At 51.3% G+C, this 14,279-nt stretch overlaps 1 protein-coding gene across 5 annotated transcripts in view; it reads left to right on the top strand.

Annotated features, from left to right (window-relative positions):
• The window catches only part of FGD5 (FYVE, RhoGEF and PH domain containing 5), a 123,596-nt gene that overhangs the window by 87,454 nt on the left and 21,863 nt on the right, over positions 1-14,279 (top strand). For 4 of the 5 annotated variants that reach the window (XR_004677838.1, XM_034997591.1, XM_034997593.1 and 1 more), the window contains exons 6-12: positions 286-446; positions 711-867; positions 1,490-1,577; positions 3,295-3,345; positions 3,942-4,000; positions 9,692-9,763; positions 10,818-10,886. Coding sequence is in view for 4 of the 5 variants with exons in the window: in XM_034997591.1 (XP_034853482.1) it covers positions 286-446; positions 711-867; positions 1,490-1,577; positions 3,295-3,345; positions 3,942-4,000; positions 9,692-9,763; positions 10,818-10,886 (657 nt within the window). In the remaining variant the exon portion in view is untranslated. The remainder of the gene's footprint in view (positions 1-285; positions 447-710; positions 868-1,489; positions 1,578-3,294; positions 3,346-3,941; positions 4,001-9,691; positions 9,764-10,817; positions 10,887-14,279) is intronic. The other variant, XM_034997592.1, reaches the window with a different exon arrangement.

Raw genomic sequence — 14,279 nt, forward strand, 5'->3', positions numbered from 1 at the left:
TATTCGGAAGAAGAGCATGACCCAAGTTCAGGAATGAACATGCTTTAACGCCCTCTGTTGTAACAGGAGTTGTGTTGGGTGCTTTTTGGGCACCAGTTATCTGTGATCATCAGGTATGTGTTATCACCCCTGTTTTACAGGTGAGAATACTGGGGTCTGAAATGCTGACCTAAGGTCCTGTGCTATCTGTGTGTAGGTCAGGGCTTCAAAGCCGTGGGGGAGCTGCAAAGGGTGAACTTGTGCTCAGTCCTATCAGCTGTGGGTAACAGGCCTTTGGGGTTTCAGGATTTCCACGGAGCTGTCATGAGGGCCTTGGATGAAATAGACCAGGAGGGCAAGGACACGTTGGCCAGGGAGGAGCTGAGGCGTGGCCTGAGTGAACTCCCAGCCATCCGAGACCTGCACCAGGGGATCCTGGAGGAGCTGGGGGAGAGGCTGTTGCACTGGTGAGCTGTCTATGGACTCCTGCCCCTACTTCCATTACACTGGGGTGTGGGGGTGCTTAAAGTCCCAGCATGTGAAACGGTGTCTCCATTTGACCAGCGCAGAAGCCGAGACACAGGTATTAGGTCATTTGCCCAAAGTAAAACGAGCGCGGGAGGGTCAAGCTGGGGTTGCCACCCAGTAATGTGACTCCAGCGCTCACCAGTGAACACTGTGCTGGTCACAAGGCTGAGTTCTCGCTGTCCCATCCCCCTCCCCGGCTGCAGGGAGGGCCAGCAGAAGGTGGCTGACGTCTTCCTGGCCCGGGAACAAGAGTTTGACCATCATGCCGCTCACATCCTGCAGTTCGACAGGTATCTGAGTCTGCTCAGTGAGAACTGCCTGCATTCTCCCCGGCTGGCCGCTGCTGTCCGCGAGTTTGAGGTGGGTCCCTTGGTCCTCTGGAACCTGCTCTAAGGATCCAGGGGCGGGGTGCACATGGAAGGGCTTACTGCGAATCAGTGGGGCTTCTTGGTAGGTCTGAGGATGGGGGTCAGAGGGCAAGACCTGGCTGGGGAAGGAGAGGGTGACCCAGCAGGAGGGAAGACCTAGAACCGAGAACATTCCCTGATGGGTGATTGATGACAACTCTATGAGCCCCCACCATGGTGAGGGTTTTAGTGACCATTCTCCTGTCGCAGGAGAAAAGCACAAAGCAAGCTGGGACCCCAGCCAATGGAGTGACCAACAAATGGATCAACAAACTGGGTATCCAGTTACTAGACAGAAAAATGGTTGTTTTTTTTTTTCTTTTACTAACATTAATGAAAAGCAGGGACTGGTAGATGCACTGACTGCGAGCCTGAAGGAAGGAACTGTCACAGCAGGGTGATGCTAATCTGGGAGGCCTTCCTGAAGGAGGGGATCCTGATTTTAGAGATGGGGAGAAGCTTGGCATGGCCAGGAAGAGGTGTGGATGGGACAGTATATGAGGGATGCCATGAGCCTGGTGCCTTGAGACAGGGGTCTCTGATGGAGTTTTGTCCTCTCTGTCTCTTGGGAGCAGCAGAGTCAGCAAGGAGGTGGCCAGAATGTGAAGCACCGGCTGCTGCGGGTGGTTCAGCGCCTCTTCCAGTACCAAGTGCTCCTCACAGGTGGGCCCCACAGGTCAACGTGCACTGAGGTGATGCGGGGAGGGAAGGCCCCTGAGGAGGGGTGCACCAGTGCTGGTGGCAAGCTGTGTTAGGACAACCTCCCCTCCCACCATGGCGGCAGTGGGTAGGGGGAGGATGGCTCTCAGTTCCTGGCACCTGCTCCTCCAGACATGCTAGACTCTGTTACCACCTTCCCTCCAGCTGAGCTTGGAACCCCCTGCTGCCACCTTGGAAACCTCACTTCGGCGGCCACCTTCTGTGTCTTCCTTCAGCCTCTCCCATCCTAACACACAGAAACTCCCACCTTCCCCTGTTCTGCATTTCCTCAGTGGGTATCTCATTTCCCTAATGCTGTTCTTATCACCACGTCCTCCTTGTGGCCAAATCATTGGACATTTTTCACCTTGGACCTGCTCTGGCCATCTCTGTGGCTTAGCCACTGACCACTTTCTGCTTCTCAACCCTCTCATTCTGAGGTTTCTGTGATACACGCTCTCCCCCTGTCTCCCTCAGACTTCTCTGCTACCCTTCTCCATCTGTATTGACAACCTCCCTTCATCCACTCTTCCATAAATGTCAGTGTTTCTTGGGGCTCAGTCCTAGGTCCTCTCTCCTTCCTTCCCATTTGACAAACTCTCCCCTGGGAAAGTCATCCCCTCCCCTACCTCCACCTGCCAGAAATACTACACCTCTGTCCTGAGCTCCAGACTCATTTACCCAGCTGCCTCCCAAATGGACAAAGACACCAGGCGTGGGGAACTGCTGTTCCAGTAAAGGAGACAGACACCCACACGTAGAGATAGGCATGTAATTCCAGATAGTGACCAGGGCCACAAGGAAAGTATATTAGGGCCAAGGGACAGAGAATTTGTTCATCTAATTCAACAAATGTTTATTGAGTATCTCCTGTGTACAAGGCCCTGTGCTAGATGCTAGAAATATAGCAGTGAATTAAACAGCCAAAACTCTGTAACACTGTGGAGTTTATACTTTAACAAACTAACAAGGAAATAAAAATACGTCAGTGATTAAGAGCTCTGAAGAAAATAAAGCAGGTTAAGGGGATGGAGGTAATAGGGCTCTGAGTTAGATACAGCACGGGGAAGGATCTCTCTGAGGAGGTAGCACTGCATAGAGATCTCAGCCAAGTGAGGACATGAACCCTATGAAGATCTGGAAGAAGAGAGTACCAGGTGGAGGGAGTAGTGAGTGCAAAGGCCCGGGGGTATTAACAGGCTTGGCATGTTCAAGCAATAGTAAGAGTGCCAGCATTGCTAGAATGAATGAGTGACATGGAGAGGTAGCTGGAGAGAGAGCTAGAGCTTGTGGGTATAAATGTGTTAAAGGTGTAATACATCACACTCCGCTGTGATGCTGGTCACATCTGTTCCCCCAGTAGACAGTGTGCTTCTCAGAGGCAGGATTCACCTTGTCTGTGAATCCTGAAGGTATAGCACAGTGCCAGGCACACAGCAAGCACTCGATAGATACTTGTTGAACGAGTGAATGACTAGCAGTTGTGGCAATGATGCTGGTGATGGTTCGGGGGCCTGTTTTGTTCTAGTGTGGTGGGGTGGCGGGCTAACGGGGGTGAGAGGGTAGGTACCCCATTCTTCTGGCACTTTTCCTCCAAGTCCGGAGAGGGGGGCTCCTGCTGTGGACAGGAGGGACTGGCCTCCCAGGGGCAAACTGACCCTGGCTCTTGTTCTCCCTGCAGACTATTTAAACAACCTTTGTCCGGACTCAGCTGAGTACGATAACACGCAGGGTAAGTGCAGCATGAACCCGGAGGACGGGGACGTGTTCCTCTTTTGGTCCCTGTCCCTGGTGCAGGACATAGCCCCCTCCCTGGCAGCTGGATGTGCAGTGGGCAGGAAACCTCTGGGGCTTCTGAGGTGATTACCCCCTCCCCTCAAGCACAGGGCTCCCCAGGATGGGCTGTCATCTAGTCAAAGGAGAGGGCAGTAATCAGAATTTGGTGCTAGGAGGTGGTGCCAGGTCTCAAAAAGTCACCTCAGTGTCCCTGTTTCCTCCCAATTCTATGTGACTGTCCCTGCATATGACCTACCTACCAGGGCAGTCCCTATTTTAACATATTCAGTTTATAGACAAGGGCACTAAGGCACAGAGTGGTCAAACCACTGGCAAGGACACTTAGGCTGTAGTAGCAAAGCAAGGGTTGGGCCCGTGACCTGACCCAGCTGTGGGAAGACCTGGTGCCTCCCGCACACAAGCCCCTACAACTGTGGTGATCTTGGGGAGTGGGTGGGAGAGAGGGGAGGACAGGAAAGAGGTGAGAATGGTGGCTCCTGGACTGGCCCTCCTCCTCAGAAGGCCTGCTATCTTCTCTCTTTCCCCCCACAGGTGCCCTCACCCTCATCTCCAAAGTCACAGACCATGCCAATGATAGCATGGAGCAAGGGGTAAGTCCATTTCCTGGGCTCCTTCTCCGGGGTTCGGGTCTAGGCCCCCCTCCAGCCTGCCCACGTCTGCCTTGTGATGCTCCACTTCTGGGGGTGCTGCAGGCATCCATCTATGGGACCTGGCAAAGAGTTGTTGGCCCTTGGGTTCTGTCCCTGACACTTGCTGTGTGAACTCAGGCACTGTGTGTTCCTGTCCAGGTCTCTGGTTCACCATTAGAATACTGAGGGGGGGCTATAGACTTGTATAGATCTGGTAAGTAATGTCCCGACTGTGGTCTGAGACCATCTGCATCAGCACCTGGAGTGCCTTGTAAGCTACAAATTCCTAGGCACACCTTACATCTTCTCAGCCAGAATATCTGGGGGTCAGGTCCAGGGATATGCATTTTTTTTTTTAAGATTTTATTTATTTGACAGAGAGATACCGAGAGCAGGAACACAAGCGGGGGGAGTGGGAGAGGGAAAAGCAGGCTTCCTGCCGAGCAGGGAGCCCGATGTGGGGCTCGATCCCACCCTGGGATCATGATCTGAGCTGAAGGCAGACGCTTAACGACTGAGCCACCCAGGCACCCCAGGGATATGCATTTTTAACAAGCACCCCAGGTAAATGTTTTGCTCACAAAAGTTTGAAAACCACTTGTCCACAAGATTATGTGAGCTCTAACTACACGCCGGGTTCTGCCAGAGTGTGATTCTGTTGGACGCTGATCCAGTATTTGCCAGTTTTCTGTCAAAGACGACCAACTTTATCCCACATCCCAGCTCTGTTCAAGTGGCTACCTTGATTACTTGTGTCCCGTATTTTCTGCTCCACTAAGGTGTGGCTAGAGCTTTGTGTTGAGAAGGATTCTGAGGCTGAGTCCTAGCCCAGGGGGAAAGAGTTTGGTGATCAGTTAGTGATGTGTTCCACCAGCAGAGGTGGGGGTGATGGTGGTATGCATGCTGAGTACTTGCTCAGCTCTGCTGTGGCAGATACACAGAGCACCCTTTTAGCAAGTCATCCACAGGTAGAAGAAGGAGAGGGGAGTCACATCTATTAGACACCTACTCCATGTCAGTCTTGTGTTGGGGACTGGAGATACAGAGTTAAAACATGAATCCCAGCATGAGGAGATCACAGCTCATGGAGGAGTAAACATGTGGACATGATAAGCATCATGAGGGAGAGAGAAAATGCCACATGGTTCAGAGAAGGGAGCCATCCCTCCCAGCTGGGGCTGTGAGAAGAGATGATGGAGGTGCCCCCACAGGGAGGACACATGCCTCAAAAGCAGAGAGAGGAAAGATGTGCCAGGAAGAGTAGCTGACCTGGGCAGAGGCATGGAGGTGGAGAAGCGTAGGTCACATCCGAGTTCAGAGAGCCACCCAGCATGGCCGGAAGATGGGATCAGGGTAGGTGAGGTAGGGCAAGAGTCTGAAGAGATGGTGTGCTGAGTGTGGAGGCTGAAGCCAGCTGGGTATGAAAATCGGTACATCAGACATGTTGTCATCATCAGGTTGTCTGTCCTCCTGCTCTGGGGTCCATGAGCTCCTTGCTCTTTGTTGTTTTAGCATCGTGTACATGCAGTAAGATTTCCTTCAGCGTAGCCAAAGACAGAGGTGCTTTGGCGTCCCATACCCCGTCATGACATAGCATCAGATGGGCTGGCTTCTCTGCACCTCACTTTAACCAGGGATGCCTCTGTTTCCAAAAAGGAAAACTAGGTCAGGAAGGGCCATGTCTTCCCTCCTGTGGGTGAGCTCATGTGTGGCACCACCTTGCAGGAGGAACTGAACCCCAACCCCCTCCCCCAGCTTTCTCAAAGCATGGGGCTAGATGCTGTGCCTGGCACAGGCTGGCTCTTGTCTCTCCAGCTGCCTGGGGATACCACACTGGGTCTGCTCTGGATTATCAGCCCCTACTGCATGCCTGCTGGGATCTGGACTGGACTCTGCCTGGGCCATGGACAGGCAGGTCCAGATAAACCCAATGCCAGGGCAGAGCTCAGTGGTTTGAGTGGCTAAAGGGCAAGGCTGGGGCTCTGCCTCTCCTTCCCCATGGCCACTACACACCTCAGGCCTCATCACCTCCCAACCCTACCATTCCATTCAGAGCGATCCTGTTAAAATGTGTCTGATGGTGCCGTGCCCCCATTTTACAAAGCTTTCTATGTCTCCACATTATGTTCAGTAGAATCTGGGCAGTACTTATTGGTTGTGAGAACCAGGGAAAACTTCCTGGAGGTGGCAGCATTCATGTAGGTTTTATGCTCATATCAAACCATTGCCATAACTCCCCACAAAGGTAGCTAAGCTGGTGATATGATTTCTAGGAAGAGCCAGATCCCACCACCCTGAAATGGGACCCACATACCTACCTGACACCTGGTCTGAAATGCCACTAATAAACTCACTAGAATAAAGTACTGACAGCCAAGCCAAACTATAAATCCGTTGAACAGCCTGTTAACGGAAAACTGTTAGGTGATAGGAGAAACTTTGGGAAGTCTGACTCTTAAGAGCTGAGGCCCAGGTAACCCCTCCTCTGCCGTGATCCTCACATTTTGATGGAGGACAAGGAATAAATGGGAGCAGTGTGGAAGACGGGATGGGAAAGTCTTAGAAGTGAGAGAAGTCATCCTCATCAGCTTTGCAGGAAAAGCTATAGCAGATGCCCATGTGGCATCCTACTCACGGTGACCACAGCTGCCTCTGTTGAGCAGGGGATCGTGCCCAACGTTCTCCTCTAATCCTCAGGGGAACTGTTATCAGCCCAGTGTCACAAGCAAGGAAACTGAGGCCTGGAGAGACGAGTTGCTTCACCCAGGATCACTCAGCTCTCAGCGTGGGAGCTGGGTTTGAACGTGAGCCTTTCTTAGCCACCAGGCTGGACATGCTTGCACACATCACTCACAGGTTCAGACCTGGAACCTCACACACATTCTTGCATGAAAACACGTGCACATGCCCATGCACGCCGCACCTGCTCCTCTCTTGCGTGACACACATGAATGACCATAGGGACCATTTTTCTCTTTCCCACATTTGGGTCTGTCTTTTTCTTTCTTTACCCAGCCATGAGGAATGTCATGAAATGTAGGCATGGAGGTTTAGAGTTGCTCCCAGGTTTGTGAGCACTGGGAACTCCTTCAGGGACTGGTCACAGGTTGGATCAGAGAGTGGATGCACCTTGCTTCTAACTACAGTTACTCAGACCAAACCTCAGATTCCCTAGGAGAAAAATCCCACATCTGGTTGCAAGGTCAGGCTTTCGAGGCTTTTGATCAAATTAGCCATTGACTGTCCTCTTCCCTATAGCATGAAAGTAAGCTGTCTCCCTCCAGAACAGAGTGAGGGGACAGGTGTAAGTCTCTCCGAATTTCACTGTCTTTTTTTTAATAGACTTTTAAAAAAAATTTTATTGAGGTACAATATATGTAACATAAAATTGACCATCTTAACCATTTTTAAGTGCACAGTTCATCAGCATTATGTACGCTGACATTGTTGTGTGACCGTCACCACCATCCACCTTTAGAACTTTTTCACTGTCCCCAACTGAAACTGTCCCCATTAAATGCTAAGCCCCTCCCCCCCAGCCCCTGGCCACCACCATCGTTTCTGAACAGATTTAATTTTTTAGAACAGTCAGAGTTGCTCTAAAGTCCCTGTCTGATGGTTCCAATAACATTTGTGTCACCTCTCCGTCTGGTTTTGTTGAAAGCTTTATTTCCTGAAAATGAGTTGGGGTTCTTTCTTGCTTTTTGTGTTTCTCATAATGTTTGATTGAAGCTGGCATTATGTGTTGGAGGAATTATGGAGACTGAGGGAAACAGTATCTACCCCAGAAGTGGGAGCGCCTGGTTTTGATCATGCCGTTCATGTAAGGGGTGTAAGGGGTGGGGGTTGGGTCAGTCCAGTCAGTAGTTGAGTTGAGTTGGGTTTGGGTTTTGTTATTGTTATGTCACCCTCAGAGCCCCCCAGACTTCACACTCGTCCAGAAGGGCGCTGCTATCACCTGGTACTGTTTGTGGGGCCTGAGATGCCAGAGAGTTTTTCTCATTTTCCTTCTCCCCCCTCTGCCGCAGCTTTTAGCAATCCCTGCACCCGAGAAGGGGCCTCTCTCCATGCCCTTGCCCCTTCTCAGAGGTAGACTGCTATTTCCTGTTACGCACTACTACGCTCCCAAGTCTCTGCTCTCCGGGACAAGCCTCAGTCTTCAGCAGGGCCTGCAAGCCAGGCTTTCTCTCTTTCCTGCCCCTCCTCTGCATGGTAGCCAAACACAGCCTTGTAGCTGTGGCAGGTCTTGGACAGGTCTCTGCTTTGTATGAGTGCACAATCCTGGGCCCGAGGGGCTACCTCCCCTCTCCTGGGGGAAGACAGCTTTTGCTTCTGCCCTTTCCCCAGGAGTAGTGAGTGGCACTTCGCCTGTCCTCTGGGAGGGGATTTCTTGGCCTCTCCCAGGGGTGAGGGGTTTGTACAAGAGAGGGGCCTGGGGAAGTTGGCAGGATTTTTTGCCGGCCCCCCCAGTGGTAGCCTGCATGCGTTCACCGCCAAGGGGGTTCTTTCTGGCCCCCTGCCCTGCCTCTAGTCTTCCTTGTGAGCACCTGGTGGGAGCTGCTAGAAAAGAAGAGCTTGCAAGTGACTGCAGATGTGCCTTGAGTCTGGGGCTCTCTGTTATTCTAAACTGTCCCACCAGCCTACACCCGACCTTCCAGAATCCATTAACATTTCAGTTGCTTTCTTCTCATCCTCCTTTCTGTGGCCGCCCCTGCCTCCTGGGTGTTACAACAGTGCACGTGTCTCACGTCGCTGTGAAGGCGCCTGTCAGTCTCCCGGATTCGGGTCCGGTGGGGTTGCCTTGGGACTTCAGCTCTCTAGTAGATGGAAGAGGAGTCAGGGCTCTGTGGATTACCTTGGCCTCATTATTAGGCTAGGGGCACTGTTCTCTGTCACGAGTGGAAATGGAACAACTCTTACACATTTCTGATGTGCAGGATTTTGTGTCCAAAACTATGGACGCGGTAAAAGCCTTTTCAAGACAATTTCCCTACACACAATTTTCACCTTGCTAATTGATTTTAGAACCTGACCCTGCATAAGGTTCACCCCATGGGTGAGGCACTTGTTATTTCTAGCATAATGGGGTGCTGTACGGAGGGAAGGGAGGCGTGTCACTGCATATTATATGTAACCCAGTGAGAGCCAACAGGAGTTTCCAGGCACACTTCTTTTTCTTCAAGGAGCACAGATCTGTGTCTTCCCCAGGTGGAACATTTTCTCGATTACTCTCCCTCAGAGGCCCGACCCTGGGCTGTAAGCCCAGAGAGACAATCTGGTCTTGGGCATCTCTCTCCTCTGGGCTAGTGAAGTCTAGATGCACCAGACCTTATGGGGCACACAGATTTAGAGTAGGAGCCATGGCCTGGAGATGTATATGGGTATCGGATAGCACAGCAAGAACAAGTGACTTTCCCTATGGCACGCAGAAGATGGCGATGTCAGATCCCAGGCCCAGGGGGACTAGCCTGAGTATAGGCAGCCCACATGTCTGGCATCCAGCAGACCCAAGCTCAGGTCCCAGTCTCGCCACTGACAGGAGGTCAGATTTTGGGCAAGGCCCTTCTGGGTTCCGTTTTCCTCCTCTGAAGTAGAAGCAATGCCCTTGAAGGGGTCCTGACCGTTTCCCTCTCGCTCTGCTCCCACCCATAGGAAAACCTGCAGAAGTTGGTCCACATTGAGCACAGCGTTCGGGGCCAAGGGGATCTCCTCCAGCCAGGAAGGGTGAGTGCCACTGCCGCCATGGGCAGGGACAGAGGGCGGCCTGGTAGGCAGGCGGGTGAGGCTCTGATAAGACCCATTGTTCAGCTGGGCTGGTCCCAGACAGGCCTGGCTGCAGGTGCTGTTTACCCGCAGAGGGAGGGAGGGCAGGGCGCGGGCTCTGCTGGGCTCACAAGGCCCATGGGCTGCCTCCCCTGGGGTTTTCCACTTTCAGGACCTTTAAAGAAACAGTGCCATTTGGGTTCAGTGTCCCCTGTGGTTCTTTTCACCTCTGAGAAGAAGAGATGCCGATTATTTTTAGTTATTTTTAGTTTAGCCCAGCGTTGCTGGGAAATCAGGAAAACCATCTCTCAAGAGCCCCAACAAAGCGTCTTAAAAATAACATTTTTCAAGAGACAAATTTACCCACTTTTAAGCTTCCAAATGGAAAACATAAAATTCAGCTCAAAAATAGTCAAAAATGTGTTTGTTACCTGCTATGGTCCATGAAGGACAAGAGACAAAGAAATGAGAGGTTGTGCTCAGGATAATTTACTCAAAATTAGCAGGGATCTCACTGGTCTGAGATTCTGTAAAATCACACAGTGTTTTGGTCCTGGGTCGTCAGGTTAGTAAATATTTATTAAACATCTATTTTATTTATTCTTAAGTAACTTTAAACATCTATTTTAAACATTCTCCAGAATTATGGAGCTTGTAGCAACTGTTCACAGGTCTTCAGCTGTTTTAGCAGACCTTCAGAGGCTCCGTTCTGAAGGTCTCCTCACGGCAGCAAACCAGGGAAAGAGTCCCTGTCTGGACCACTTGGAGACCAGAACAGTGTCTGGGGCTTGGAATAAGTCAAGGTGGGGTGCCCCTACGAAGCAGAGCCTACTGTCTGTCTCCAGAGCTGTTGTGGCAAACCTGGGCATCTCCCTAAAGCTGGGAATTCACCCATGAATTCACTTTGGGAGGCATCGTAACTTAGGTTTCCCACTCAGGGCCTTTTCCCCACCCTTCCTTAGGATGGCAGCAGGCCTCAGCCTAACCCCCCAGGTCTGCTTCTCTCCCCCCACAGGAGTTTCTCAAGGAGGGGACACTGATGAAAGTAACAGGGAAAAGCAGACGCCCCCGGCACCTGTTCCTGGTAAGTACCTGGCCCCCAGCCCAGCCCCAGGACTGTCAAATTCTGTGAAGTTTTCTAGGGTCATTATTCAAAGACAACTGGAAGGGAGGGGTGGGTGCTAGAACAGAGCCGAATATTTAGGATGAAGATCATTCTACAGAGCTGAGCTTTCCAGAGAGCTGAGAGCTTAACCCTTACCAACCACAACCCTTCCTGCATTATTTGAGGGATTTTGAATGGAATTTTGCCGAAACTGAATTACCTGTGTCCCCATCTGAAACATCCTAACCCTGGGAATTTCTTATCCTGGAAATAACTGTTTGACTGCCTTATCTAATGCATGAGAAGACTGAGATCCAGAAGGGGAGTTTCCTTGGCTCCATCTCCCAGCAGGCTGGAGGCAGAGGCTCAGGAGGGAACCAGGGTTGTGACCCCAGTGTAGCATTTTCTCCACTGTGCACAAGACAGAGTACAATGTAACATTTCTGATGCTTTACAGCCACATTCTGGAGCACCAGGGAATGGCCAGGCCTGTCGCTTGATAACAACCTCTGTGGCTGTTGAGCTACAAGCAGCAATTTGCCCCAGTCCTACAAACTCCAAGTTGTTTTGCCTTTTAAGTTCTCCTACCTGTGCTGTGTATAATTTTCTCTCTGTTCTTCACTATTTTAGCTTTCTTTTTTTTTTTTTATTACTCTCAGTCGTGGCTGCCCCAACAGCCTCCTTACACTTTGTTAAGAGTTGTGTGCAAAGTAACAGTAAACAGGCTCCCAAGTGTCTAAGAACCTATTTCAGACATTTAGTGAGCACCTCTGATGTGCTGGGCACTGGAAACAAAGAGATAACAGCCTCATGCTGTACCCTCAGCCTTCAGTGTCAAATGTAAATATCGAGTTGTGAGAATGGTGTGTAATCTCAGGGCCATGGGAGCAAAAACAAGAGCAAAGAGAGTCTGGGGGAAGCTGTCCTTTGTTCCATGTTAGTCTAAAAATTTGAAAACTCTTTCTATTGAGAAGAAATTATACCCTTGAATTTAGGGATATCTATGTGGTCATGAGCCGGAGTGAGCAGGTTAGATCCTAACCCAACACTTAGCCCCTATGTAACCCTTAGACAAGTCACAGACATGTCTGAGCCTCCAGTTTCCCAGGAGGAAAGTAGGAATACTGGGCGGTTTGGGGAATTAAATGAGGCACATAGAAGGCCGCTTATTTGGTAAGTGTCCTCCCTTCCCTCTGACAATTGCTGTAGGGGACACAGGTCCTCCCTCTGCACCCGCACAGCCCTGGGGAGAGTTGGAGCCCACGACTGTGTCCTCTGAGAATGAAAAATGAAGGTCCGGGATGGTGAAAAAGGAGCATGAACTTTGGAATCAAACTGGATTGACATCCCAGTTCTGACATTTACTGGCTCTGAGGCCCATGGCACATCTGTCATTGCCCTTCTCTTTACAGTGGGGTAATAGTCCCTCCTGCCAGTGGGGGAAGGGAGTGAAGCCCCAGCTGGAACAGAGGGAGCTCCGTGCTGGTCCCCTAGCCATTCCCCATCTGGCCACCTCCTCTGGCCAGGCCCTGCTCGTGCCTTTGCCTCTCACAGGGACCCAGACAGCCAGGGAACACACAGCGTCTGTCCTTCTTTCCCTCCTCCCCTCCCTCACCTGCCCTCCAGCATCTAACTGGCCCTTCATCATAGCCTCTCCCTCAGGCATCTCGATGCTAGGCCTGGGTGTCTCTTATTCCCTTGTTATTATTAGGCCATAGCTCCCCGCAGGCTGAACCTGGGTCCCGTTCTTTGCTCTGTCTTAGCACAGGACCTTCATAAATTTCCCCTGGAGAAAGAGGTGGGAGGAAGATAGGTTCTTGAGCCAGGAAGACCCATGATGAACACACTTAAGACTTTTTCTTCCCCATAAGGTGCCAGTTTCATAAAATAACTGTAACTGTAGAACAAAGTCAGGGCATCTGCCCACCTGCACAGGGGTTTTGGTAATGCTACAGAGAGGTTCCCACCATGGCCCCAGGTGGTAGGTGGGGCTCCGCACTGGGGGCTTATTATTTTGAGAGATTCCCCTTCACTCCTCCACGAAGAATTCCTCTATCTTCCTCCAAATCAGGCTGTAAAACACCCGCTTTGAAGAGGAAAGAACTCTGGGCAGTGGGAGGCAGCCTGGTCCTGACCACTCATAAAACCCCAGGGTGCTAATGGCAGTTGCCATGGCAGCAGGTGCTTGAGGGGCAGCCACACAAAGGCTGGGACTGCTCTGATGAGTGACATGAGCCAGTTCCCCAGGGTGGGCAGGCTTATGAGCCAGGCTCTGTGCCCAGGTTTGGTCACTGTCCCCAGATGGGGCCAGGACTCACCGTGTGACCACCTCCAACACACCACACCTGAACACACTGGAGGCGCATTCATTTACATATGACCCTGCCGCTGCCACTTACAAGCTTTGTAACCTTGGGCAGGTTGTCAGGGCTCTCTGTGCCTCAGTTTCTCCCTCTGTGAAATGAGGATGATAATGGTAGAGCCTGCCTGATGGGATTGTTGGGGGCTGAACTGAAATCAGGGTGCTGAGCTCAGCCCCTGGCACAGAGTGAGTCTTGTCATTATTAGAAGGGCAGAGCTGGAAGGGGCTTTGAAGGTTCCTCTGACCTGGGGTCAGTCTGCCACCTGTTTTTGTTAATAAAGGTCTATTGGAACACAGTTCATGGATGGTCTGTGAATGCTTTTAGACTACAGTGGCTGAGTTGAATCGTTGTGACAGAGACTCTATGACCCGCAAAGACTTGAATATTTACTATCTAGCCCTTTATTAAAAAGTTTGCTGGTCCCTGGTCTCCTCCAACTCTGATTAGAGACAGTGAGGTCCAGAGAGAGGAAGGGTTTGCCTGAGCTCACCAGCAGCTCTGGGTCCAGGCCAGGTCTCCCACACTGCTCTGGCTGTGATGCTGGGATCCTAAGAGCTGGTGGCAAGAAGCCTCGTCTATTCTGTTCCCTCAGCAGACTCTCTATGGGGGGAGGAAATGCTAATCCTGAGTTCTTGCTCTGTTTTAGCCCCTTAGATGCCTTGTCGTGTTCAGTCCTCACAACACTCCTAGCTTACGCTGGCTCCCACGTTGGGTGGGCTCACTGGGGGCCATTCTTTCTCAGCGTCCATAATGAGGTAGGGTGGCACTGCCCCCCTGCTTTGCAGGGAGGAAGCTGAGGCTCAGAGAGGGAGCCAACTTGTCCACCCACAGTTGCACAGCTACAGAGCAGGGTGAGGATTGACATCGTCTTTTCAGACTATAAACCTTTTAGCCAAACAGAAACACGCTCCCCTACGGAGGTGAGGTGACTTTCACTTTCTTTCCATTTGCCCCAGATGGGGGCAAGGACCTTCAGTTGTTCATTCAACAAATATGGAGTACTTGCTGT

Source organism: Mirounga leonina, unplaced genomic scaffold (genome assembly GCF_011800145.1).
Source record: "Mirounga leonina isolate KUSES-001 unplaced genomic scaffold, KU_Mleo_1.0 Mir_94, whole genome shotgun sequence".
Taxonomy (NCBI): Eukaryota; Metazoa; Chordata; class Mammalia; order Carnivora; family Phocidae; genus Mirounga; species Mirounga leonina.